Here is a 27,697-nt window from a genome sequence, read left to right as displayed (position 1 = left end):
TTCACAGTCATGTGCCAATCAATAATATCAAAGGAATGGTGGAGTTAGAAATTCCTGTTTTTGCAGTCATTATAGTAAAAGCTTATTGGGCAAGAATCCTCAGGAGAAGTTAGATGTAGGGGTGCCTGGGTGGCTCGGGTGGTTAAGCAGCTCTTGATTTCAGCTTGGGTCATGATCTCAGGTCATGAGATCAAGGCCCACATCAGACTCTGTGCTCAGCATGGAATCGCTTGGGATTCATTCTTCTCCCTCCCCATGCTGGTGTGCTCTCTTTCTCTCTCTCTAAAATAGATAAGTAAATCTTTTGGGGGGGTAAAAAAAGAAGCTAAATATAGCAAAGGTGGAGGGAGTTTGAGGAATAGTGTATTTATGTAGTCTCAAATTACTTATTAATAACAAAAGAAAAATAAGTGACTCTATACCCAACAATACCTTGACCAAGTGATCCAAGTCAACATCACCAGTATGGTACAGGTGGACACTGTGTACCTTTAAATATGGCCCCCTGAGAAAGGACACAGCATCATTTATGTTGTATTCTAGCCAACATGCACATATCCTGAATCTAGTCATGAGGCTTTGGACAAAACCAAATGAAGTGACATACTTTCAAACCCAGACAGGACTTAGTCTGTAAGCTCTTAACCCAGCCTGCCTCTTGCATACCCATAGTCATTGTCAGTCTCCCGTAATTAAAGGCATTTGTGATAGTGAGTATAATGGCTCTGATGATGAAGTTTTATATACATTTAGCCCTTAGAGTAATGAGCTCTATTGTCCAATATTGTAGGCACTAGCTATGGGTGGCTCTTTAAATTGAAATTAACTAAAATTACAAATATATTGGGGCCTCTGGCTGGGTCAGTCAGTTAAGCATCTGACTCTTAGTTTCGGCTCAGTGTCAGGGGGGTCATCAAGTTCTGCACTCAGCATGGGGTCTGTTTAAGATTCTTTTCTCTCTCTCTCTGCCTCTCTTCCCCCCATGCTTGCACTCACTCTTTCTCTCAAATAAATAAATATTTTTTAAAAATTAAATTAAATTAAAATATAGTTCCTCAGGTATATCAGCCCCACTGCTGGTACTCAGCAGCTCTATGAGTCTACCACACTGGGCAGTTTATGGGAGAGGTTATGGGCAAAGGCTTTGCTCACCCTCCTCTGAATGCAAATAATAACTCAAGGCAAATTATTTTTTTATGTGAGCCTGATCTTCCTCACTTGTAATATGGGAAAATTAACAGTCTCTGCATCACGGTGTTGTTGTCTTGATTAGGTGAGATTACATGTAACATGTACAGTGCCTGACCCCATTACCTGCTGTTGTTGTAACTGTTTATTATTAATCGTAGTAAAGAACACTTGGGAAGGATGTTGAATATATATTTCTAATTATAAATATCTGGCTTGGCTTGTCCAAGATTGAAAGGAGTTCCTATCTCTCTGGGCTACAGGTCCAGATGTAAAGTGGGGTCCAGATATATCATAGTTGTTCTGGTCCGTTTTAGGATTCTTCATGAACCTATCACTCCATGGGTTTTAATGGAAAGTATCTCAGTCCTCGTTATTATTTATTTGCTTTAATTTTGTTTAAGATCTGTAAGAACTGTTTCTGGGCCATCAGTTTAAAATGCACTAACAATGAAAACAGGAGATGGCTTTAATTAACAGTGGAACATCATCCCCACTTGGAGTTAATCCCGTGGAAGGAGATTACACATCAAGTGATGCGCCTAAAATTACCAGCATTGGGAGAAGGCAAAGATTTTAAATTCGGGGACACTTGAGCTCTGCTTTTTTGTCTAGCAGGCTTTCTTTGGGGAGAATGGTTTTCTCCCATCTGTATATCCTTCAGGGTAGAACATCTTTTGTTCCTTTGGGTTCTCAGGTCAGAGGACGAGTGATGCAAGCTCTCTAACAAGCTGGGTAGCTGTCCCGAAGAGAGAATATGTGAAGTGAAGAAGGGAAGGCAAGCTCTTCCCTTGCTCTATGTAGCTGGAAAGGAATTTCAGGGTCTGCTCCTCGGCTAGACAGCTGTTGTAGCAGACGGCTCTGCTGCTGGACAGAAAACCAGTGGTGAATTCTGTTTATCCACTTACAGTAGTTAAAAGTTAAAGTTTGGAGATAAGATAATCACATTATTTTACAAACACTTCAGAAGGCCCATGGAATTTTTCAGAAACTGGGGCTAAGCCATTTCCATCATTGTCTTCTCCCAGGTTACCCAGCGAGCTCAGAGTTGCAGAGGAAAGAGGCAATCATTTTAGAGGATGGGGTTGGGGGGTGCAGAGCAAGAGGGGGGAGAGAGAATCTCCAGCAGACCTCCCACTGAGCCCAGAGCCCAAGGCAGGGCTCAATCTCACAACCTGGAGATCATGACCTGACCTGAAGAGTTGGCTGCCAAGCCACCCAGGGGTCCTAAGAGGCAGTCAGTCCCTGATGCTCAGTCTGATGTGTATGTCTGCATTACTGTCTTAAAGCTATCTTTACTTTATAGGTAGAGTTACAATACTAAACAGTTTGGGGTTTTTTTTTCTCTTAAGTAAGGTGGTGAGAAAAGTTGAAGCAGTGGTATCTACTCCTCTGTTCAGGATGACCTTTATTTTTTTTTTTTTAAGATTTTATTTATTTATTTGACAGACAGAGATCACAAGTAGGCAGAGAGGCAGGTGGGGAACTCCCTGCTGAGCAGAGAGCCCAATAAAGGGCTCAATCCCAGGACCCTGAGATCCTGACCTGAGCCAGAGGCAGAGGCTTTAACCCACTGAGCCACCCAGGTGCCCCTCGGATGACCTTTAAATTGAACTTGACATGTCTGCATGACAGTTGCCCCGACTTTGAAGGGGGACCTTTCATAGTTCGTTAGCAGGAGCTTGTGTTGTTCTCATGTCTCAGCCACCCATGAGAGTGACTAAAAACATTATACTTTAGGGGTGCCTGGGTGGCTCAGTGGGTTAAGCCTCTGCCTTCGGCTTAGGTCAGGATCTCAGGGTCCTGGGATTGAGTCCCACATCAGGCTCTCTGCTCAGTGGGGAGCCTACTTCCCCCTCTCTCTCTGCCTGCCTCTCTGCCTACTTGTGATCTCTCTCTCTCTCCCTCTCTGTCAAATAAATAAATAAAATATTTTTTAAAAAATAAAATAAAAACATTATACTTTAATAGTGTCTAATAAAGATCTCTGGCTTTTTCTGTCAGATCATTCTAGGCCTTCTTATGATTTCACAGTGCGGGCAAGAAGGAACATGTCAGGCTGGGAGACAGTGGGATTGAGTTTCCTCTGAGAGTGAAGTTGCTTTATCTGGTTGTTCTGGTTCCATGGGAAACAGGAGTGGGATGAAGAGTGATTGTTTCATTGTCAAGTAGTGAGTCTGTAAGTGTGAGTTTCTCTCTCTGACACATGCATGTGCACACACATATGTGCATGTGCACGTGTGTGATGCAGCTGTCAGAGCTGTGTAGATTTTCTTCTGTAGGGTGTTTGGGTGGCCCAGACAGTATTACATAGGTTCAGGTTGTCCCTCCATGCAATTAGAAGTAAGAATAGTCCTACTCTCTCAGTCTGCAAAAACTTTATTTATGCAATTATTTCCACACTGAAGAAAAAAGCATAGTACAACTGGGCAATAAAAGTCTGAGCTGTCAACCTGAGTTTGTTTTAAAAAAAAAAAAAGAAGATTGGGACAGTACTAGCTTGTCTTTAAAAATATGCTACCATGTGAATAGACATTCACCAAAGAAAAAACACGAACAGCCAATAAGTGCATGAAAAGATACTCAGTATCATTAGTCATTAGGAAAATGCAGACTTAAAACCACAAGATGCCACTTCACAGGGGCGCCTGGCTGGCTCAGTGGGTTAAAGCCTCTGCCTTTGGCTCAGGTCAGAGTCCCAGGGTCCTGGGATCGAGCCCCGCATCGGGCTCTCTGCTCAGGAGGGAGCCTGCTTCCCTTCTTCTCTCTCTGCCTGCCTCTCTGCCTTCCTGGGATTTCTGTCTGTCAAATAAATAAATAAAATCTTTAAAAAAAAAAAAAAAAAAAGATGCCACTTCACACTCCCCAGGATGGCACTAATAAAAAAAAACAAAACAGATAATAACAAGTGTCATTGAGGATGTAGGGAAATTGGAGCCCTCATAAATGGCTGGCCTTAGAAGGCAGTTGGGCAAACCATATGTCTACAGAAAAACTTGCCCACTAATGTTCATAGCAACATTATTCTTAACAACCCAAAAGTGGAAACATCCCAAATACCCATCAACTGATGGGTGGGTTAAAAAAGATGTATATCCATGCAATGAAATATTATGTGGCCATTAAAAGGAATGACTTATTGATACATACCAAAATATGAATGAATCTTGAAAACATAAGGGAAAGAAGCCAGACATAAAAGGCCGCATGTTGGGCGCCTGGGTGGCTCAGTGGGTTGAGCCTCTGCCTTTGGCTCAGGTCATGATCTCAGGGTCCTGGGATCGAGTTCCGCATTGGGCTCTCTGCTCAGTGGGGAGTCTGCTTCCTCCTCTCTCTCTCTCTGCCTGCCTCTCTGCCTACTTGTGATCTCTCTCTGTCAAATAAATTAAAAAAAAAAAAAAAAAAAAAAAAGGCCACATGTTGTGTGATTCCATTTGTTTCCAGAATGGGTAAATCCATAGAGACGGAAAATACATCAGTGATTACCAGGGCTGGTGGGACAGGAGAATGAGGAGTGACTACTAATGATACGGAGTTTCTTTGGGGAATGATAAAAATGTTCTGGAATTAGATAGTGATTATTAGAGTACAACTGTGAATGTACTAAAAACAGTGAATTGTAGGGACGCCTGGGTGGCTCAGTGGGTTAAGCCACTGCTTTCGGCTCAGGTCATGATCCCAGGGTCCTGGGATCAAGTCCTGCATCGGGCTCCTGGCTCGGCAGAGAGCCTGCCTCTCTCTCCACTTCTGCCTGCTTCTCTGCCTGCTTGTGTGCTTTCTCTCTCTCTGACAAAAAACAAAAAACAGTGAATTGTAGAGATTAAAAGGATGGATATTTAATATGTGAATTATATCTCAATTAAGTTGTTAGGAAAAAAAGTCTCTCCAGCAGTCTTTAAAAATTAAGGTGTAAGGGCACCTGGGTGGCTCAGTCATTAAGCCTCTGCCTTCAGCTCAGGTCATGATCCCAGAGTCCTGGGATCAAGCCTGGTGTCAGGCTTCCCGCTCCACAGGGAGCCTGCTTCTCCCTCTCCCGCTCTCCCCCTGCTTGTGCTCACTCTCTCTCTCTGTCTAATAATTAAAGAAAATCTTTTTTTTAATGATTTAAAAAAATTTAATAAACATATAATGTATTTTTAACCCCAGGGGTACAGGTCTGTGAATCGCCAGGTTTACACACTTCACAGCACTCACCACAGCACACACCCACCCCCCATGTCCATAACCCCACAACCCTCTCCTTCCCCCCCCCACCCCAGCAACCCTTGGTTTGTTCTGCAAGATTAAGAGTCTCTTATGGTTTGAATAAAGAAAATCTTTAAAAAAAAAAAAAATCAAGGTGTAAAACCAATGAACTGGATTTAAAAATGTATCTTTTTACTTTATTCCTTGTACCTGATTTTTGTTTTGTTTTGTTTTAATCTTGTTTTATTGTATTCCAAACCTGAGTGCGCCCTCCTGGTCCACAGACTCAGAGCCCTGGGACAAGCAGAAATGCTCAAGACAAGACCTAAAGTGTCTAATTGTCTAATCGAGAGGCTCAGCCAGCCTTTCAATGTCAGGCTTAGCTGTTTTACATGCTTCTAAGGAGGAAAGGCATCTAAGCGGAGGAGAGCCAAAAAATAAGCAGCAACTTCTTCCACTCTCACTAGTCCTTCAGGTTACTGTGCTGCAACTTCTATTTTGCAGCCATTTACATTAAAAATAAGAAATGGGGGTGCCTGGGTGGCTCGGTCATTAAGCGTCTGCCTTGGGCTTAGGTCATGATCCCAGGGTCCTGGGATGGAGCCCCACACCCCATTAAATTTGAAATTCAGTTAACGACAATTATTTCTTTTTCATATGCCCATACGATATGTGGGACATACTTATACTCAAAAATTATTCACTATTTATCTGAAACTCAAATTTAACTAGCTGTTCTGTATTTTATCAGGTAACTCTACTCAGAGGTAACTCAGATTTTTGTTTCTGCTGAACATGCTGGCCTGGTAACAGGAGGCCTGAGTACTAGGAGGCTGTGCCACTAACTCGTTCTGTATCATTGGACAAAATCACTTCAGTCCTGGGCCTCAGTTTCCTCATCCCTATAGTGAGGAGGTGGTACTAGCCAGTCTCTAAAGAGATTTTCTGATTCTTTGATAATATGGCTGCTAGATGGTACATCCCAGTTTAATTGGAAACAGAAAATGGTAATCTGAACATTGCCTCTTCAGCAAATCCAAGTAAATATCAGGGCAGAGCAGTTGAGGGGGAAAAAAAAATGAAAGAAACCAAACACTATGCTATTGGCTTTGGAATAAAAATAAATCAAGATTTAATCCTAATGAAAAAATGTAAATGAATACCAGGGACATGCTTAATATTTAAAATCTAGTTTTGTGTTCCAGAGATGGGGGGAGGGGTGGGTGAAGAGCCTGAGGTTGCCAAAATCTGGTTTATTCCTTTTACTTCAACTTGGGGGAAAAAAGGTCTAACTATTTTGGGCCTCTGCCACCAAACCACAGGCAGTTCTGGGTCTGCACTGCAGTTTGGATGACTGACAAGCCTCAGTGAAAAACAAGTGCTATTTGTTTTCCTGTGCCCAGTATTTAACTGGAAATCAGAAGGCAAAATTTCCAATCAGTTGTTAAATAGCCCCAGATGTGCGCTCAGCTCCGCTCGAGGAAGGGACACGCACAGCCTATGCCACGGCACATGTCCACACGTTCCTTTTCATGACTCCAAGTGATGTGTAACGGAGGGTTGTAGTATCCAAAAATGCCCTTTGAATAACTCAGGCATTCACGTTGGGTTGTGGAGGAGGGAACTTTAAAAAAAAAAAAATTCCCATATCCTTCACTACGTTACATTTTAAAATCTGGAAATGATTTTTTTTTTTTTCCCTCTCAAAATTCCTCCTTTCCCTTATTTGGCAGCTCTCCCCACATTTAGGAAAACATGGATTAGCATACCTGGGATGACGGTTTATGCATCTACTTGTTCATTCATCCCACACCCGGTTTTTAGTGCCTGGAGGCTGTTGGGAAGTGAGGCTGGGTATGGAGAATTCCAGAGAGAAGTGGAGTGGACTGCCTGCCCTCGAGGAGCTGCCCGTCGGAGATGAAGAGATGGGCAGTTGCTGTTCAGTGTGGGAGGTACCATTGTTGGCTTCTGAAGGTGGGAGAAGCTGAAACACCCCTCTGTGAGGCAGGCCAAGGATCAGTATGGGTCAGGGTTGCAGACGCAAGCACAGCTCCTTGCTCCACCCCCAGTGTCCCTCCTGTATGCTAGGAGTGTACAGACCAGGGCTCCATGTATACCCTTTCGGATTTTCCAGTGAGGCTTTCCCCAGATAGATTCTCTCTCAGAGACAGATGAAATAACTAAACATTTCAGGATTTGTTCTTCTTTTTAAAAAATGTCTCTTGTGGAATGACTCACTGTGCCCTGTGGGATATATCAAGTGGTTGTGTACCATACATTTCTGTTCCAGAAGCTGCTTATCTGTTGGTTTTGTGGCTTGTCTGTAAGAGCCCTAATTGTACAGGGCTTGATCCTCTCATGAACTGGGGTCAGTCAACTACCATATTTCCTAGGAACGAGTTTCTGGCCCATTTGTGGTAAAAGAGCTCTTCCTAAATGTCACTGTGGCAATTAGAGTGTTGGCAGGAGTCCAGTTTCAGCTGGCAATCCTGGTCCAGAAAGAGTTTCTTGGAAGACTTCCTAGGATTTATCTTCACTTGCCGGGTTGAGGCTTATGAAGTTTGCCAGTGAGTGGCCCCTTGGCCTTATGGGGTTTGCCTGGGTGTATTCTTCCTGATCAAGACATCCTGTCCTGGAGGGTTCACGTAAGCGTCGACTTTTCCTGGCTCGGCTGGACTTGCCGTGTCATGTCTGTGTGTAGGCCTGAGCCACATCTCTGTGAAGGATTTGCTTTCACTCAACAAATTGAGGTTAAATAAACTCAATTTTACCGAGGAGGGAAGGCTGGTTTCTTCGCGGAGAGTTCTGTTCCTTGCTTTAAGGCTTTACTGTCCAAGGCTAATCTGGCAATCTGATGGGGCTGCCCCTCCCAGGTTCTGGGCAGTTGTATCAAATGTGACATTGCTGGTGCCCTTGGTTAATGTTGTGGGGAGCCTCCAGGGACTGTTCAGTAGAAGAAGTGAGTGTTTTGTTAAGGGAGGTTGCAGAATATTTTTTCATGTCATAGGAGGGAGAGAAACCTGTCTCCTGGGAGATTGTGGTGAGGCTGGCTTGAAAGCTCATGGCAATGCCTTGGTCCTCTCATACGTTGTTGACAGTGGGCCCTTGGTAAGCATTCCCCACAGGTGGCTTGCATTCCCCATCTCTGGTGGGGACTGCGTGATGGCCCGACTCCTTCCTCGGCATGGAATCATCGGGTTCATTTGAGGCAGCCCAGTTCTGGCCCTCTAGACCTCCATCATCCAACCCCTGGCTTGGAAACTGATTTCTGCATGGAAAGAAAGGGTCCCTTTGGCCTTTCTTATTTCTTTGTCCGAGGTAGAATGTGTATTCCGAGAACAGTTTTTGCTCTCGGTTTTTGCCGTCGGTCCTCAGATGGCCTCTGAATGCTCCTGGGCCAAGGAGTCCTCTTCACTCTGCCCCTGCCTTGCCCCGTTTGGGTGGTGAATGACACAGCTGTGAGCTGAGACTCAGAGGGGACCTAGAGGTCAGGGGCTTCTCCATCTGCCACCTTGGTTGAAAGCCCACAAAAGCCCATTTGATCTCTAGCCCTTCCATGTTCATCACAGAGAGTCTGTTCTGGAGATGCTATAGTTTCTGGCTGATACAAGCTGCTGGGCCATGTTCAGACCTACTGTTTGGAGCCACTACTGCTCTAACCCTTGAAAACAGGGTTCATATATCCTCTCCTGGCAGTTTGGACAAGAAGGCAATGGTCCAGTCACAGTGAGGAATGAATTGTGGCCTGTCAGCCAGACGACCCTTGTGGCCTGTCTTGAAGCTGTGTATACATGTATGTGTACATTTGACAAACACTTAGAGCTAGGCCCTCTTCTAAGCAGTTTACATATATTACCTTATTTAACCTTTGTAACAAGCCAGTGAAATGGGTCCTGTTATTTTCCACATTTTAACATGAGGGAATCCATTTCCACAAACAGAGGTTTGTTCACTTGGTAAGTGATCAGTAAGGATCTTCTTGGTTATTATCTCCTGGTGTTCTATTGCTAGGGGGCTAAAGTGGGGCTCTGTCCACCCAGCTCTGCTGAGTTCTTGAGTTCAGTAGCTGACTGCTCCCTGCTCCTTGATAGTGAAGTAAAACAGCTCTCTAGTGGGAAAGAAAGTCTGTGGTTCTGGTGTCAGCTCTGCTTTCTACCAGCTGTGTGGCTCAGGCAGATCCTGTAGCTTCTCTGAGTCTTAATTTCCTTGTCTATAAAATGGAACTTGGATTATCGATCTTGATAAAGAGGAATTCTGTAAAGGGAATTCTAAGAACCTATTTGGAGCCATGCACTTGTAAATTTCCGTTTGTGTCCGTTGGAACCCGGGTTAGCAGATTGGATGTAACTTAAAAGAAAAAAAGAAAAGTCTTTCCCGGTGAGGGATTTCCCATAAGTACTTCTGGAGGGCAAAAACAGACCGAGGATCAAGGCAAGTAATAGTAATGATGCCAACGTTTTATTTTTTCCCGAAAAATACCCCTTACTTTTTGTTTTCCCTCCCTTTCCTTCCTTCCTTTCTCTCTCTCTCTCTTTTCTTCTCTTTTTTCTTTAAGAGAGGGAGAGAGCATGCACACATGAGTACCAGGCTGGGGGGGGGGGTGCAGAGAGAGAAGGGAATCTTTTTTTTTTTTTTTTCTTTTTAAAGATTTTATTTACTTATTTGACAGACAGAGATCACAAGTAGGCAGAGAGGCAGGCAGAGAGAGAGGGGGAGGCAGGCTCCCCGCTGAGCGGAGAGCCCATCGTGGGGCTCAATCCCAGGACGGTGAGATCATGACCTGAGCTGAAGGCAGAGGCTTTAACCCACTGTGCCACCCCGGCGCCCCAGGAGAAGGGAATCTTAGGCTGGGTCAGTGTTGAGCCCAATGTGGGGCTTGATCTCATGACCCTGAGATCATGACCTGAGCTAAAACTAAGATTTGGACACTCAGCTGACTAAGCCATCCAGGCTCCCCTGAAAAATACCCTTTAGATGGCACATGCACTTTAAATTTTGGGTCATGCTCATCCTAAAATCTTGCTAACATTGGCAGATGAGAAAGAGTAAATTTAGGAGTCTGGAGAGCTCATTTTCTAAGACCGTTGAGGGTCCCCGTGTGGCCTGGGACTCTGCTTTGGAAAACTGTACATTATAAAGCAGCTCACGCTTCATTAATTTGGTTACTTGTGCGGACTGAATCTGTGTTTCAGGTGGAGTGACATATTTTGCTTCTCTTTGTATATTCACATATACTATCATTTCTGTAACATCGCCATGGGAGATTCGAGTATTGCTTTTGTAGTGGCCCACATTCAAGTTTGTGCGTGTTTATACTCATGTGGCAGCATCTCAGAGCTTTCTTCCTGGACATGTGCAAACATGTTGGGTGTTAAGAACAGAGGGCACTTTCAGTCCTTTAGTTCTTTCTAGTTCAGCAAAAATAAAAATTAAAAGCAGAGGGTGACCGTCATGAATATTTTGAGAAAAAGCGTTGAGTATGTTTTACGTTGTTTTAGTAGAAGAAAGTAATCTGGTTGTAGATGCAAAATAAAAAACACCCAAGAATTTTTAAATGGTTGCGTGGACTTGTGTTTCTTGAATGCATGGTCGGCAGATACCATAATCACATGGTTCATGAATATGTAGCATTACAAATTATGACTGTAGGTTCTGGGCATGGAAGTTATTATTTCTTTAAAACAAACTTAAAAAAAAAATTGACTCATGATATATGGTTAATAGAAAACAGGTTTCAGATCACATTTCACATCACGTGGCTTTGGAGGAAATGGGCAAGCGCAGCCCCCCCTCGCCCCTCCCCCCCAGGAATTGGGTAGGGAGAGCGTGTGATTTTTTTCCTCTTTCAGAGTACAGGGTTTAGTCCTCATTTGGGAGGTAAATATTTCAGTACTGCTCCAGTACTTTATGTGAGTTTGTTTTTACTGGACTTTGTGCACAAAATACACCAAAGCATAATCTCAATGCCTTTCTGTGTGGACACTGTTATGAGTCCTAGGGCCCATCTGTAGAGATCCTATTTACATATAAACCTAAATTCTAGAGAAATGCCTGTTCTACTTTATATCTTTTTTTCCTCTAGAATGGAACTAGTAAATACTTGACACGGCAGGTGTTTTGGAAATACGGATGTGTTTTTCTTTGCCTTATTTGTTGTTCTTGTTTTGCTCTATTTTTCCTAATCAGACAACTCCAAGAAGAGATTTGTCTGCACAGGGGTCAGGGGAAGGGAATAGGAATGGTAAAAGTTGGGGGGTAGGGCCAGACAGAAGTGGGAGAGGAGATGATTTTGATTGTCTACGCGCTATCCCTTGACCAATTCTAGTCTATAAATATGTGAAGCTGGGTGTGCAAGCAGAGCAGAGCAGCCGCAAAGAGCTAGCTAGACAGCCTCAATAGCAGGCATTCACCCGACTGATAACTCAAGCTCCAAATGGACCACAGCTGAGACATGGGGTGTGTGTTTGTGCAGTTCCTGGAACACATTTTCCTCTGAGATGTCAGCCGGCATTTCTTTATCTTTGGGGAGCTGTGGCTCCTCTGATTTCACAAGGCCTATTTCTTTCTTTTTAGATGTGCAGGAAGGTGACTCCATCCATGACTTGGCTTTACGCTCTTCTGCTGGGCTCCCCCCCCCTTTCTTTTTTCTATCCGTGCAGAGGAGAGAATTCTTGCTCAATCTGTATGCAATCCTGTTCATGCTTGACAAAGATTATTTGGAATTTAAATAATATGTGTATCTAGCGCCTAGAGCGGTGATTCTCGAGTATGCCTTGGAATCATGGGGTGGTGGGAGGAAGGTTATAATGCAATTTCCTGGACCCTGCATTCCTCCCCATCCCAGAAACTGCAGGATGATTAAAGTGATCTAAGGAGCACACTTTGTGAAGTATTGGGCTTGAGGAGGCTTCTTGACATTAGTTTACATTCTGAGAGCAGATCAAGAAGCAGATGGATAGATGGATATTATCAGTGCTTCCTTATGGTCATATTGGGAGTTCTAGAGCAGTGCTATTCAGTAGAAATAAAATATGAACCACGGAGGCAATTTAAAATCTTCTTTTAGTGCATTTAAAAAGGTAAAACAAATGGGGTAACTGGGTGGCTCAGTTGGTTTAGCATCTGCCTTTGGCTCAGGTCATGATCTCAGGGTCTTGGGATCAAGTTTCTCTTCGGGCTCCCTGCTCAGTGGTGAGTCCTCTTCTATCTCTGCCCCTCCCCTCTCTGGTGCTTGTACAGGCTCATGCTGTCTCTCTCTCTTTCTCTCTCTCTCAAATAAATAAGTCTTTCAAAAAGGTAAAAGAAATAAGCGAAATTAATTGTAATGGCATATGTAATTTAGCCCAGCATAATCAAATAATATCATTTAACTTGTAATCAATAAAAAAAATATTGAGATTTATTTTTTTTTCTTGTGCCATACGACACAGTACAGTTGCTGGCGCCCTTACAACACAGGTCAGTTTCCCTAGCCATATTTCAAGTGAGCAGTGGTGGCAAGTGGCTAGCAGCCACTGTCTTGGGCAGCTGTGGAACAAGTACAGCCTGCCCCAAGCCACGGCAGACACGTAACCGGTCATGGCCCTCCTCGTTTCTCCATTGCTTCTCTATATGAATGACTTCTGAATCCTTCTCAGTGACAGAATTTCAGAACTACCAGTTAATCAGACCTCAAGATTCATTGATTCATTAAACAAATACTTTTTTTTTTTTTAAAGATTCTATTTATTTATTTGACAGAGAAAGACACAGCGAGAGAGGGAACACAAGCAGGGGGAGTGGCCTGAGAGACAAGTAGGCTTCCCGAGGAGCAGGGAGCCCCCAATGTGGGGCTTGATCCTGGGACACTGGGATCATGACCCTAGCGGAAGGCAGACAGTTAACGACTAAGCCACCCATGTGCCCCAAACAAGTACTTCTTGAGTATCTTTTCTATGCACAACCCTGTCATAGGTGCTTGAGATAGCCCCACAAGCAAAGCAGATGAAGATACCAGGCTCTGAAGGAGCTTCCGTGCTGGTGGTTGGGGATGGTCAATAAGTATAATAAATTAGTGAAGTATTTGATAGTTTGGAAGGTGACTTGTTCAGTCTAATAGCAGTAAAAACATGGGAAGCAGGTTTGGGCAGGGGACATCGGGATTGCTAGAGTGGGGCTGCTGGCCGGTCGGAGTGTAATTTTAAATAGGTCCCATGAGAAGGTAACAGAGAGTGGCCTTGAAGAGGGTGAGGTGAAACTTGAGGTGAGACTTCTTTATCAGGACTGTTGGCCCGGGAGCATTCTTTGTTAGGTGAGGGGAGGGAGCCGGGAAGAAGGGGACAGGACGAGGTGAGTCCTTATGGGATGGCACCATCAGCAAAGTTTCCGTCTCCCCCCTCACTGAAGACCAGACCAACTTGGGGGAGGCCCAGAGGAATACTGTGAGGCAACCCCCAGGCCTCTGAGTCAGCCACTAGGCTGAGTTAAGTGCTAAAACAGAGAGCCCCTGTTCCAGGAAAATGGTGACTGCACCCATCAGCCCGGATTTGTTCACTTTGCTTGGGATTGGGAGATAAATCTTGAGGCTTCCGTGGATCTGCTTAGGACTTTAAGAGTTAAAGCTTAAACACAGGTGTGGAAACAAAGGGGCTGGTTGCCTCTTCTGCTTTTGCTTTTTTCTTGCTCTTTTTGGACAAGGTTGTTGAATCTGATCCAGAAAAAATAATAAACTTGGCTCTCGTTGCCTAGCTGTAAGTTCTTGTCATAAAACTCCCAGCACTGGCAGATAGAGTAATGTTCTGCTCTTTAAAAAAAAAATCTGGTAGCATAACCAGAATCGAAAATACAAATGTCATGCGTGGTTTAAGTAGGGGCGAGCATTCTGGAAGGGAGGTAGCTCCGTGTGCCTCTCAGCAGCCCAGGGGTTGTTGGGCCGTAAAGTGCTTCCTATTTGCCCCTTTAGTAGACACTCACTTGCTAAGGATCAGGATTCTTGTAGCTCAGCGCTCCGTTCATTCCCACAGGAAGACGTTTGTCATGTCAGGGAATGTCAGAGGATTGGGTTTTAATTAGCAAGCAGGGGGAAAGTTCACTGAATTGGGGGGTGGGGGAGGGAAAGACATGGAACTACTGAATGATTTCATAATTGGTTTTTAGTTGGAGTTAATGGGTGAAAAAGCAAATCATGGGGTTTAGAGGTTGGCTAAGAGATCGTTTGGGCAGTGAGGGAAGTAAGGAGTTCGGGTTACAGGAATGAAGAAATTATGGCATATCCTTTCCTGGAAATAACAGAACTGAGTTCCATTCAACGAGCAGTTCCTGAGTCCCTGCTTTGTGCCAAGCTCTGTGCCAGGCCCGGGAGATTTAGAATGAACAGGGCGCTCTTATGGCCCTCCTGGTGGTGTTCTTTTGTCAGTTTTCACGAGAGGTGTGACAAGGCACCTGTGCCCCACTACACTCTGAGGAAAGGAGGGGAGTCTGGGAGGCTTGGGAGGAACAGTGCAGGTGGGGAGCAGGGTGTAGAAAGACTCAGGAGCCTGAAGCAGCAGGATGTGTCTGTCACTGAGTGATCCTGTATGGTGAGGAGATGGGGGAGCAATGGGGAGTGGGGCGGGCAGAGACCCTCTCTGGTCATATGCCAGCTAAGATACTTAATACTGTCTCGCATCATCCTGTGTGGACTTTTTAGAAAGATCTCTCAGGTGCCAGGTTGGAAGAAGGAGATAGGATTGGCAGCTTGGAAGATAGGAGGTGACTGTGATCCCTGAGGTATAGAGTGCTTGAGATATTAGAGCCAAAAGTGAGATGGTAGCACGGCGAGTACCTACAGCTAAGGTGGAGAATGGGGGATGCAATAAATAGCATTGGAAAGTTGCTGCTGTTTTATCCAAATATAAAATTCTTGCTCTTAACATTTTTTTTTTTTTTTTAAAACAATTCCATCGGGCTCTCTGCTCAGCGGGGAGCCTGCTTCCCCCTCTCTCTCCCTGCCTGCTGTCTGCCTCTGTTTGTGATCTCTGTCAAATAAGTAAATAAAATCTTAAACAAACAAAAAATAATTCCATGTTCACTCATGTCGGTATTTTTTTTGCAATTGTGATTGTCTTAGAAAAAATATTTTTGGTTATCGTTATTCTCTTTACATCTATGTCCTTCCACAGACTTTAACCCAGGCCAGACTCTAATGAGGGTACCATGCCATGAAGATGAGGCAGGGGCGGGGACACTGACCCGTGGAGGGACGACGGTGACAGACCATGTCCCCGGGCAGGTTCTAGCATGATGCCCTTAGAAATGAGATGAGGACAGTTCTGGGGAGTTCCTTTGTCGATGCTGGATGACCTGTGACCCCAGTGGGTGCTTTTCAGCATGCTGGGGTCAGCATGGGGGTGTACTTGAAAGGCCACAGACCTTAGCCTGGTCTTAGTCCACCACTCAGGGATTCAGATGAAAGTATAGGAGGTACAAATATGAAATACAGCGATGTTGACAGCCAACAGAGTGAGGATTTTTATATGTTCTCCACAGACTTCGAATATGGGTCTAAGGAATAAATACAAGACTGTATTTATAGGAAAGAGTTACTGGTATAAGGGAGGGATGCCGAAAGCCTCGACCCAATAAAGACCTGGAGACTTAGGTCCCGCCCTGTCCTCCGTCACCTCCCTGGCATGAGCTGCTACCCTTTCTCCCCAGGATTATTACAGAAGTCTACTCCTGGCCTTGTGCTCTTGTCTTCCTTCGGTCTAGACTGGCCATAGCTGCCAGAGTAATTCTGTTAAAACATTTGTTAGTTGTTTTCATGAACCTCCAGTGGTGGCCCATCTCACCCAGACTAAACACTGTAAGTCCTTACCAGAAGGGTAAGGTTGGGTAAGGGTAAGGTCAGATGGGACCTCCCAGTCTCTCTCTCTGACCCCTCTGACCTTTTCACCTACCTGTGCCCTCCCGCAACGCCCATCCCAGTGCTCTGGCCATACGAGCCTCCCCACTCGCCCTCGCCCCACCTTTACACTTGCTGCTGTCCCCCCCACAGATGTTTTCCTTCTTCTATCCATCTGCAGGGCTTGCTGTCTCTCTTTTTCAGGGATTTAACTGCTCAATGACTTCCTCAGTTGGACGTTCCCCACGACAACATTTAAACCTTCTCCTCTCCTCTTTGCACAGCACTTCTTAGGATATTGCATATTTGACTGACTTACTGTGCTCCTCTGACTTCCTTACTAGACGGTAAGCTCTACAAGGATGGGGAGTTTTGTCTGTCATCTTCTGTACTATTATCCCAGATTCTCCAGTGGCACCTGGCATAGGGGAGGCAAATGCTCAATAAATATTTGTCACAAGTATGTTTAAAGTATAAGTTAATGAATATGAGATATCAGCAGGGTTCAGCTGATGAAAAAGCTTAATGTGATTTGGGGCCTCGTTAAGAGTCCACATATATGTAGAAAGAGAGGTATGTTGAATTAGCTCGGATGATTATGGAGGCTGGCAAGTCCCCAAATCCTCAGGGTCTGCCTCAATTTGAATCTAAAGGCCAGCAGGCTACTGTAGAAGCAGGAAGAGCTGTGTCCGAGTCTGAAGGAGATGAGCTTGTCAGGCAGGAGATTTTCTCTTACTCAGGGAGGGGCCAGGCCTTCAACTGATTGGAGGCCCACACTTAATAGGAGGGGCAGGTTGTTTTACTCAGTCTACTGATGTAAATATAATACCATGCACAGACACCCTCACGGAAATACTCAGAATCACGTTTGACCAATACTCTGGTCACCTTGTCAGGCTGACACAGAATTAACCATCACAAAGCCTTTGTCGGACCACACCCCAAACCCCAAGTCTTGTCCCAGACACTGTGTTTCCGAGACTATGCTGGTAAAGCTTTGAGAACCACAGTATCTGGGGAGTTGTTGAGGGGGCTGGAAATAGCACCCTGAAGAATCAAAGTCGTGATCGGGGTCAAAGGACATCTTCCAACATTTGAAGGCTGGTCTCAGGGAGAGAAGAGGAAGGAGTTCTTGGTCTGGAAGGCAGAGCTCTGACACGTGGGCCTAAGGCAAAGCTTACAGATAGAACAGAAATCTGCCTTGGGAGCTGATGAGGTCTTCTTTCTGGCAGGATTGGTGCAGAGGCCAGCTGTGACCAGGAGTCAGAAGTCTCCTGTTCTGGTCTTGCTCCAGTGCTGACTCTCTGACCTTGGGTAGGCCCACAGCTTCTCAGAGGTTTCTTCTTCTCTGCTGTGGAAATCATAGTGGCCTCGCTCACAGGTCGTCCAAGGATCAGATGGAAATAACATTACCTTCTAAAGCTCAGTGGGGGTTGGGGGAGGCCTTTGTCGGCGTCCAGCTTTGGCCTGAGCCAGGAGAGCGGGTGGTCAGGAGTGCTGACTAACCCCTTGCCATAGCAGAAAATTTCCACTGACCTGTAGTCAGGGACACTTCACTGCCTCTGGCAGCTTTGCTTTCTTCTCCTTGGAATGTGCCTGAGGAGTGGCAGTTCACTCCTTCTCCAAATTCCTCAGCCGTGAGTGTATAAGCCAAGTTGCTGCTGGCCCCAGGAGAACACAGACCTGAGCTGGGTTGACGGTGCTTGAGGGGATTAGCCAGGAGTTGACCCTTCTTGAAGCATTGGCCATGCCATCAGATTGCTTTTCTGTGACTTGAGCATACATTTCGAAGTTGCTCCCTATTTCTTCTCTTACTGACACGGTAGAGCCCACCTTCCTCTCTGAAGGAATGCATTCTCTGTAAAATGCTTAATACTTAAGTGCTTTATTTTATAGCTGTCCCATGATGAGCCCAAAAGAGAGGCGCATTCAAGGTGCCTGCCTAAACATTCAGAACTGTGCTGGCAGAGGGACAAAAGCCTTTGCACTGTTGTGGGTTTTTCTCAGTAACAGGCTTGAAAAAAATGACTTTTCATCACAAGTCCTTTAGCCTCCATTAGCACAAGTGCTTCTTGGTGGAAAGAAGGTTTTGCTACAGTGCTTAAGTCATAAAAACCAGATAAACTCTGGAGTTCAGTGTTGGTGAGTAGCTAAGCCTTGGAGTATTTAGACGAAGGTTGGCAGGTAAACGGTTCGGAAAACTTTTCTTAGGCATTGTCCAAACAAGGGCAAAGCTAAATTGTCCCCACTGGTTTTGCTTGTATAGAACTGGCATCAGGACATTTAGCAAATGTCATTATCACACCTCGGAGTACTTCATGGAGCCTGATAGTAGGTGTGTAGGAGGGGTAACTACGTAGTTAGAGGTTATCATCTATGTCCAGCTTAGTAATGATTAGTTCTCAGCTTCCCGGGCCAGTACAAACGGGGAAGCTTCTCTTATTCTTTATTAAGTACTAGACAGCCCAGCTTCTAGCATAGAGAGGGCTATCAATTTGGGGATTCAATCTGGGGATCCAGTAGATGTTTGAATGTTACTAATGTGCAGTCAGTTCATAGTGTAGACCAGCATTTCTCAGTCACAGTACTATCTGCATTTTGACTAATTCTTTTTTTTCCCTCTTTTAAAGATCTTATTTATTCATTAGCGAGAGAGAGAGAGAGAGCGAGCACACTAGCAGGGGGAGAGGCAGGCAGAGGGAGAAGCAGACTCCTTACTGGGCTGGGAGCCCAAGGTAGGGCTTGATCCCAAGACCTGGAGATCATGACCTGAGCTGAAGGCAGATGCTTAGTCATCTGAGCCACCCAGGCACCCCCATTTTGGCCAATTCTTTTTTTTTTTTTTTTTTTTTTTAAGATTTTATTAATTTATTTGACAGAGAGAAAGATTACAAGTAGGCGGAGAGTCAGGCAGAGAGAGAGGAGGAAGCAGGCTCCCGCTGAGCAAAGAGCCCGATGCGGGGCTCGATCCCAGGACACTGAGATCATGACCTGAGCCGAAGGCAGCGGCTTAATCCACTGAGCCACCCAGGCGCCCCTTGGCCAATTGTTGATTGTGGGGGCTGCAGTTGTAGAATGGGGGGCAGGGATGCTGAGGAGCACCCCGACTTCTGTTCACTAGACAGCCTCTCCTCCCAGTTGTGACAATAAAAAAATGTTTCCAGACATTTCCAAAAGTCCCCAGGGGGACAGAAATCACTCCATTTAAGAACCACTGGTATAGAGGAAGCTGCAAGGTACCCACACTGCCCCTGACCTGTAATAATGCTTTTCAAACTATGGATCACTCGGTACCAAGTAAGGCAGGGCTTCACCATGACTGAGCTTGGGAATCCCGCAGGGGCCCTTAAGATATTCCAATGTCTGAGTCCCATCCCTAAGATTCTAATTGGTCTGGGGTGTGGCCTGGACCTCAGGATATTCCGAAGCTCTTAAATGCTTCTACTTCTCAGCCAAGAGTGAGACCATAGCATCAGTAGATCATGGAATCAATCTGGTGAAGAACTTCTTTGCTGGCATTTAAAAAAATACAGTAGTGCCCACTTACCTGCTGTTTTACTTTCTGTGGTTTCTTTGATTGGTGGTCAGCTGCGGTCTAGAAGCAGACAGTCCTCCTGACATATTGTCGGGAGGTGACTGGTAGCCTAACACTGCATCACAATGCCTGTGTCTTTGGCCTCACTTCATCTCCTCATGAGGAATTTTTTAAAAAGATTTATTTATTTATTTATTTTAGTGGGAGAGAGAGAGTGAGCTCACATGCAGGGGCAGGGACAGAGGGAGAGAGAGAACTATCTCAAGCAGCCTCCCAATGAGCATGGAGCCCAGCATGGGGTTTGATCTCATCACCCTGAAGTCATGACCTGAGCTGAAATCAAGAGTCAGACACTTTACCAGCTGAGCCACTGAGGAGTCCCTCCTCACGTAAGCATTTTATAATCTGACATCATCACAAGAAGAAGGGTGAATATAGTACAATAAGATGTTTTGAAGAAGACCACATTCACTTAACTTTTATTTACAACATATTGTTTTAATTCCTCTGTTTTATTACTAATTATTATTAATATCTTACTGTGTGTCAATTATAAATTAAACTTTATTATAGGTATGTATGTGTAGGAAAAAACATGGTGTACATAGGGTTCAGGAATCCACTGGGGATCTTGGAAGGTGTGCGCCACAGATAAGGGGAGACTACTGTACATACATAGAATTGAATAGAAACTGTTAAGGCCAGCACAATAGTTAGGATAAGTACCATTTTGTATGTACATTCAGCTTGAAAACACTGCTGTAAGCGATAGAACCATAAGCAAAATTTCTGCTCTCACCCTGCCTTTGGTCGGTTATTTATAATCAGAAACTGTTGTACTTTTTGTTAGTGGTAAATTGTTAATGTGAAATTTAACACATTTATAGTTGTGTGACTTGGGAATTTATGAACATTTTTGCTGACAATTTGAGGTTTCACCCTGACATTCATAAAATTATTTATTTTTGCAAATGCTAGCCAGTAAAGATGACATGCATATTTTCGCCAACTAAATTTGATTACAGTGCAGCAACGAGATGATAATTTTCCTCCTTTGTATGTGTTAATTATATATACCATGATGTGCTAGGTCAGCAATTGTCTAAATACATCAAGCAAGAATGTGGTATTTGCATAAATCATCCTGAAAGTTGTACTGGGATCAGTCCAGCAGCCTCTTGACTTCATTATCTGTGGGGATTTGGGGGTCTTCAAAATAAACGGTAGCATACATGGATCTCACTCACTTCTAGGAAGCAGTGTAATGTGGTAGAAGACTGGCAGTCTCCAGTCATTCTTTTTTTATCTCCGTGTTCAAGAGAACGTAAACCAAAGGGGGATTCTTGCTGTGTCTCCGTGGAAGTTGACTTTTGGTAGATGCTGTGGTCATGGACGACCTGAAAGTCAAGTTTACCTGCTAGCAGGACTTCGGATTGCTTGTCCTGATCTTGAAGGCCACTACAAATCCATGATAGCACTCATCAAGGCTTTCCACTTGACTTGAAACCCATTACTTGAAATCACTTCAATGTAGATATCAGAAAAAAACAGCAATGATCATTCACAATGCAATCTGTGGTCTCTCATCACAGAGTTCTTTGAAAATTCTTAGGGACATCATGCATCATTGGTAGCTTTGTTGTTTCCTGGGAGAAGTAGCCTTGGGACTGTTTTCTTGAATCAGCTGCTGAAAAAAATAAAGATAGATCGGCCTGTGTAACAAAGAGAGAAGATGGATCGACAAATAGCCATTGGTTGATAAGTGCTCTCTTTAATTATGATTCAGCTCCCCGTGACTGCTCCACAATAAATATGTTTCTCAATTCTATTCTATTCTATTCTGTTCTGTTCTGTTTCCTCTAGGTGTCTCAGGGTTCCACAGTCCAGTTTTCATCAGGAAACTTCTCCTTGTCAGCAAAAACAGAAGAAAGGAGCTTCCCCCATGGAAACGAACATCTGTTAAATTGGGCTCGAAAGGAGTACGGAGCAGTTACTTCATTCACTGAACTCAAGATAGCAAGAAATATTTATATTAAAGTGGGAGAAGGTAAATTTTATGTGGTTTCAATTAATGACTGATTTATGACACTCAGTTGTTTTCTTTTCAGAGACCAGGTGGTTAGGGCAAGGAATCCTAGAATTACAGAATGTTGGAGCTGGCAGGGACCTGGGAGATCATTGGGCCTACTCCCCTCATGCTCCCTCCTTCTCTTTTTTTCCTTCTGAGGAAACAGGCCTGGTAACAGCCAAGTAGGAAATGGGGAATAACATGGGTGAGAGAGGAGGTTGCGGTGTAGGGTTTAGAAGACATCCATGCACAGAAGTCAGAGTAACTGAAGGGTGAGAATCTGAGGGAAAGGAGGTGATTGCCAATGGAAAAGAGGAGTTGCCGGAAGGAGTTAGGGCACCCCCTTACCTGTTAACCTGCAAACATTGGAAGCCAATGTTAGTTTATGGTCTCAAAACATTGGTTAGATTTTGGACAATAGCAGAGGAAAAGTATTTGAATATATTTTTAAAACTTAACACCAAGGACAAGGACAAAATTACTGGAGAAAGGACCTGTGTGGCCCTGATAAGGAGATGGTCCATTTTTAATTTCCTTGCCTTGCCGAGGGATATAAATATCTGGTCAGTCAGCTTGAAGGCCCATTTTTAAAAATAACTTCTTTCATCATTATTTTTAGTTGAGCGTATTTGGAGCCCCCCTGAGTTACTAGAAATAACAACTCTCGTGAATGAGTTCTTGTAGTCAGGTGATGATGTGAAAACCGCATGTCTTGTCTTCCGCGTCCATCTGCTTTCTGTTGAGTTCAACAGCACGTGTCACCCCTTTCACAGGCTACATGACAGCATAGCATGGGTTATGGAGTGCTTGTTCATGGCCCGTTCTTATACTTGGGCTGTGTGACAGGTGCAGGAAAGGAGGACACTGATTTTAGAGTGTGTGCTGTGTGCAGAAGCCACAACACGGCTGCAACAGGTACCTTTCCCATGGACCCCACTTAACCTCGACAGTAATCTTAGGAGGAAACCATTATTTCCACCATTTTACAGAGGGGTTAGTGGTGGGTGAAGCTAGCTTGCTCAAATCCACATTATTAACCAGGGGCGAAGCCAGAATTCAAACCCAGGTTTCCTGACTCCTGAGTCAAATGCTTGTTTCCTGATGCCGTATATTAAGCCTTAGCCAAGTAAGCGCATCCTAAAAACGCAAGTAGGCACCGAGATGGGAAGATTTGTTTCACAGAAAGAAGAATTTTAGATGTATGTTGGGTTCAAAAGTTGAAGTTTGTTCTGGACTCTGAGGGGGGCGTCAGGTAGCTTATAGAAGTGAAGTTCCATTGGAACAAAATGAAGAACCTCTTTTAACAAAGGTTCTAAGCCACACACCCCCCCCCCCCCACAGTGGTCTGCATTTCTGAAGCAGAACTCGAGTAGCATCAAAGAATGCTGATTACCCAGAATTTGTTAGAATAAGAAAAGGTATTACAGTAACATTTAGAATGTTGACCTGTTCTCTTGACAGTGCATGAACTTTTATGCGTAGCTGTTGCCTGCCTTGAAAGTGAGGGATTAAGTGATGTCCCCAGGGCCACATGCTGAGTCAGGGAAGAACTTAAAGGACATGGTGTCTAGTCCAGTAAAAACCAGTGACTCCTTAATAACCCCTTTGGAGCCCCTGAAACTTGATTCCAGCCACCAGCTGGGTAGGATTCCCTGGTAGACAGCATGGAGAAGAGCATTTGGGGGACATGAGGGTCCTTGGTTGGGTTGGTGGACCACAAGGTGATGTTGTCTATTACCATGGATCAGGCTCCACTGAGCGGGACTCATGAGTCTGCTCCCCAGAACCTGACCTGCCTCTACCAAGCTTGAATCCAGGGATCGCAGCCCATGAGCCTCCTCTTGCTGTATCCCCAGTGGCATTTTCATCACCTGGGAACTTGTTAGAAATGCCAATTCTTGGGCCCACCGAAGACCAACCAGATTGAAAACTCTGGGGGTGGGGTCTAGCCATCTGAGTTTTAACAAGCATGCTAATATCCAATGCTAATATTGGAGAACTGTGACTATAACCTGCATACCTAGAGTGGAAGAATTGAGGAGTTTCAGTTCTTATCCCAGCTGTGAAACTTCAAGCAACCCTCTGATTTCCCACTTAAGCCTTACTTTCCACAGGAGGAAAATGAGGAGTTTACATTACCACCCCCACCCCCCCACCCTACCCCCCCCATTCTCAGAGGATATCATTCTAGGTTGCAAAGTTATTTGTCAGTCCTTTCCTAAAATACAAATACGCATGTGACTCCCCCCCCCCCTCCCAAAACTTGCCAGGTTTCTACCGGGGGATTCCCCTTTGTGGTTTCCTTTCTGCTTGGCAGTTGGTCTAAGTTTTGATGCCAGGCGTTCAGAAGGTTGTTCAGGGGGAAAAGAACTCATATATAGACATGTACACACAACAGAAAGTGATTAGCTTATACAGCTTAGCGACAATGGCCTCTGGGTCTTGAGCCCTTAATAATACAACTTTTAAACAAACTTTTCTTAGTAGCTTTGGAGGGTCACATTGTACTTGAGTTTTTTTGTCATTTGTCTCCAATCTCACATCATTGTTTGTCCATTCAGGAAACCTATGCCTTGTGCTTGCTGTACGCCAGGTGCAATCTGGGCACACCTGTGGACTGGACGGAGTGATAGGCCAGAGTCCCAGGAGGGTCCTAGTCTCCTGAGTTGACTAGCTTGTCCCTGACCCATACACATCCCCTCGGAGTCTTGATTCCATTTCAGTCTTGCCACCCAGTATCATTTTCCGTCCTGTGATCTGGGGGAGGCATTCGCAGGCCTGCAGCAGCACAGTGTGCGTTCCTCATCTGTTCATCTGGCAAAACCCTCAGCAGATGCCGCCGGGACTGGCAAGGGGAGACTGCTCCAGCTGCTGGAGTCAGTGGAGCCAGGGGGTCTGTAGGGAGGCATGCAGGGTGAAGAGCCTGCCTGCTCCTCTGGTCCCATCTGGTCCAGGCCTGGTGCTGAGGGCGCCACGGTTCCTGGAGCCGGGATGCCGCCATGTGTGCTGTGGACCTCGGCCCAAGGGAGGTGACGCAGGCTTGGTGGGGGTTGAGAGCAGTGCAGCATCAGCCCAATCTGGGGACCTCCTGGGCTGACCCCTTTCTCTGGAGTGAAACTTGCCTGTGAATTTGAACCCCAGCATCCTGTCCCTTAAATGAAAGAGGCAGAAGTTTGTTTCATTAAAGTGCCAGGGCTCTGATTAATTACCCCTTCTGAAAAAAAGTCTGCTACACCTAGAACTTCCCTGACACTGGTCCCAGCTGTCATTCTGCCAGCAGTTTCAAGTTCTGTTTAAACATTTAAACCGCTGGCTGGAAATCCCATCAAGCACAGTGCTGTGTGAACGGCATGTGCCGTTGCGGGACTATCTTCAGACTCTGGGTACTTGTGTCGCTTTCCCCGGTGGAGGTGATGAGCAGCCCCCAGCACAATGGGATGATGTTTGTAAAAGCACCTTATAAACTGTAAAGTGTTATCAAAACATTCGTCACCTGTGCTAAGATTGTGAGAAAGAGTGAAAGTCTGTTTCTCCCAAACTTTTTCCTTCAGTCTTCAGATCTGTAGTGTTGTGATGAGTAAATATCTCCATAGTCCGCCAGAGAATTAATTAGGTGGTTGGTTCTTCTAATAGCAAATATCCAAGGGGGGGGGAGCATATCTGGGGAAGAGGATAGATGGATTGATTTCAGTTTTGAGTATGTAGGCTGTGAAATATCTATTGGATTTTCAGGTGCTTGGTAGATGAGAGGCAGCACAGGTCTGCAGCTCAATAAAGGAGCCATGATCTAGGTGCAAGTTGAAACCCTGGGAGTGATGGAGATCATCTGGGAAGAATTACGAGACAAAACGGGGATTGAGGAAGGAACGGAGTTCTCAGCCTTGGTTTTGTATCAGAATCAGCTATGGAGCTTTTCCATAAAGAAAGCTTCCTAAGTGGCTCCCACCCCCACCCCAGATCTTCTGAATCAGGATCTCTGGGATGGGGTACCAAATAGGTGTGCAGCAAAATTGAGGATTGCTGGTGTTTAAAGAATGGGCAGAAGAGGAGGGGGCAGGGAAAGGGACAAGAGCTAGGTCAGAGGAAGTGGATGAGGACAAAGCAGTCTTGCAGAGAACAGGAAAGGAGAAGATTTGGACCCAGAGAGACCACTGGAGTTGGTCAGTAGGAGGTCACTGGCGACTGTATGGGAGGCATTTCAGGGCCGTGGCTTAGGAGTTCTAAGGCGCTCCTAGGGCTTCTGGTTCCTTGCCCTGCAGCTGCTCAATGTCACTGTCATCTTCCCTCTGAGTCTGGTTACCACATAGCTCTGTGGCGTGACAGGTTGTCCTGTGCTTTTTTACTTTCAGATCAAGTGTTCCCTCCCACATGCAACATAGGAAAGAACTTTCTCTCACTCAATTACCTTGCTGAGTACCTTCAGCCCAAAGCAGCAGAGGGTTGTGTGATATCCAGCCAGCCCCAGGATAAGGAAGTACACATCATTGAGTTAATTACCCCCAACTCTAACCCCTACAGGTAAGTAAAGAGAGAGAGAGAGAGAGTGTGTGTGTGTGTATGTGTGTGTTGAACTGAGAAAAGATGAAAGGGGCACCTGGGTGGTACAGTCAGTTAAGTATCCAATTCTTGGTTTCGGCTCAGGTTGTGGTCTCCCGGTCATAAAACTGAGCCCCATGTAGGGCTGCACGCTCAGCCCAGAGTGTGCTTGAGAGTCTGTCCCTCTCCCTTTGCCCCTCCCCCCACTTGCTCTCTCTCTCGCTCTCTCAGATAAATAACTAAATAAATAAAATCTTAAAAAAGAAAGAGATGAAACTAAAGATCTTTGCTGACTTGAGGCAGAGAGACATAGAGCCCTACCTGTGTATGAGGTTTGATGCTTTGGGTGAATTAACAGAAGTTTTGAAAAAAGGGAGTGAAGGCACCAATGGTATATTTTATTTTCTGCATCTGCCTCTAGATCCCCTGTATTCTAGATGAATTTCTGATGCCTCCTGTGAACTTCCCGGACATTAATTATAGGACAGAACTCACTCATGCTCCATCATTATCTCCTTGACGGAGGTTATCCCTGATAAGAAAAATTAGAAAATATGCCTTATTAATATATTATAATTTTAATAACATTCTGTTTTTAATGAAATTCTGTTCCTTGCGCATTTGCACTCCTACTTTAGAGGGGGGTGTATGTGTGTGTGTCTGTGTGTGTGTGTGTGTGTCTGTGCCCTTCATGGTGACACACCAGAGAGCCGCTAGATATGACCTGCCTCTACATTGTGTTCTTTTTCTCCTTCTTCCATCCTCAGCTTCCTGCCCCAGAACTAAAAATTTAACTCTCCTTGTCAGGAATGATTAGGAAATTAAAAAAGAGAATAAAAGAGGGAAAGTGGCTCTTTCTCCCACTTTAGCCTGCATTCCTGTGGACTAGTGACTTAAAATGTAAATTTATATTGTAGCGGGATTTCAAATCCTAATCAAATTTTTGCTTCCAAAAGTGAATAAACTACACATCAGTTTTGGGAAGATTCCATTCTATCCCACATGAAGAATTCTGTGGAAAATTTAAAAGAGAATGGAAATAGAAGCAATCTGGCAAATGTGCTTAGATATTAAGCCTCAGGCTTCATTTGAGTATATCATTCATCATATGCTTTACAAGTGTGTAAAACCAGGCAAGAAAGACTGTCCTCTAAATTCAGAATGACAGAAATGTTATTGTTTGGTTAAAAAAATTTCTTTTTTATATGGGATTCTTAGAAGTTTGGGTTGTGTTCGTCAATTTTCCAGTAATCACTTGGTTGACCATCTGTTTTCTTTATATTAATAACTGTATATCCAGAAGTTTGGGAAAGTAAATGCAGAT

General features: G+C 44.7%; 1 protein-coding gene and 1 long non-coding RNA gene across 6 annotated transcripts in view; one reads left to right on the top strand and one right to left on the bottom strand.

Moving 5' to 3' along the window:
- LOC309843306 overlaps positions 1 to 19,916 on the bottom strand; it is a 44,128-nt gene extending 24,212 nt beyond the window's left edge. For both annotated transcript variants that reach the window (XR_014300053.1, XR_014300054.1), the window contains exon 1: positions 19,782 to 19,916. This is a non-coding gene — a long non-coding RNA (uncharacterized lncRNA). The remainder of the gene's footprint in view (positions 1 to 19,781) is intronic.
- TGFBR3 (transforming growth factor beta receptor 3) overlaps positions 1 to 27,697 on the top strand; it is a 197,481-nt gene that overhangs the window by 124,385 nt on the left and 45,399 nt on the right. For all 4 annotated transcript variants that reach the window (XM_082688678.1, XM_082688677.1, XM_082688679.1 and 1 more), the window contains 2 exons: positions 21,633 to 21,816; positions 26,187 to 26,355. In XM_082688678.1, the coding sequence (XP_082544804.1) occupies positions 21,633 to 21,816; positions 26,187 to 26,355 (353 nt within the window). The remainder of the gene's footprint in view (positions 1 to 21,632; positions 21,817 to 26,186; positions 26,356 to 27,697) is intronic.

This window comes from Mustela nivalis (genome assembly GCF_964662115.1).
Source record: "Mustela nivalis genome assembly, chromosome: 10".
Taxonomy (NCBI): Eukaryota; Metazoa; Chordata; class Mammalia; order Carnivora; family Mustelidae; genus Mustela; species Mustela nivalis.
The sequence above is the reverse complement of the archived record's forward strand: the minus strand, read 5'-3'. Positions and strand labels throughout refer to the sequence as shown.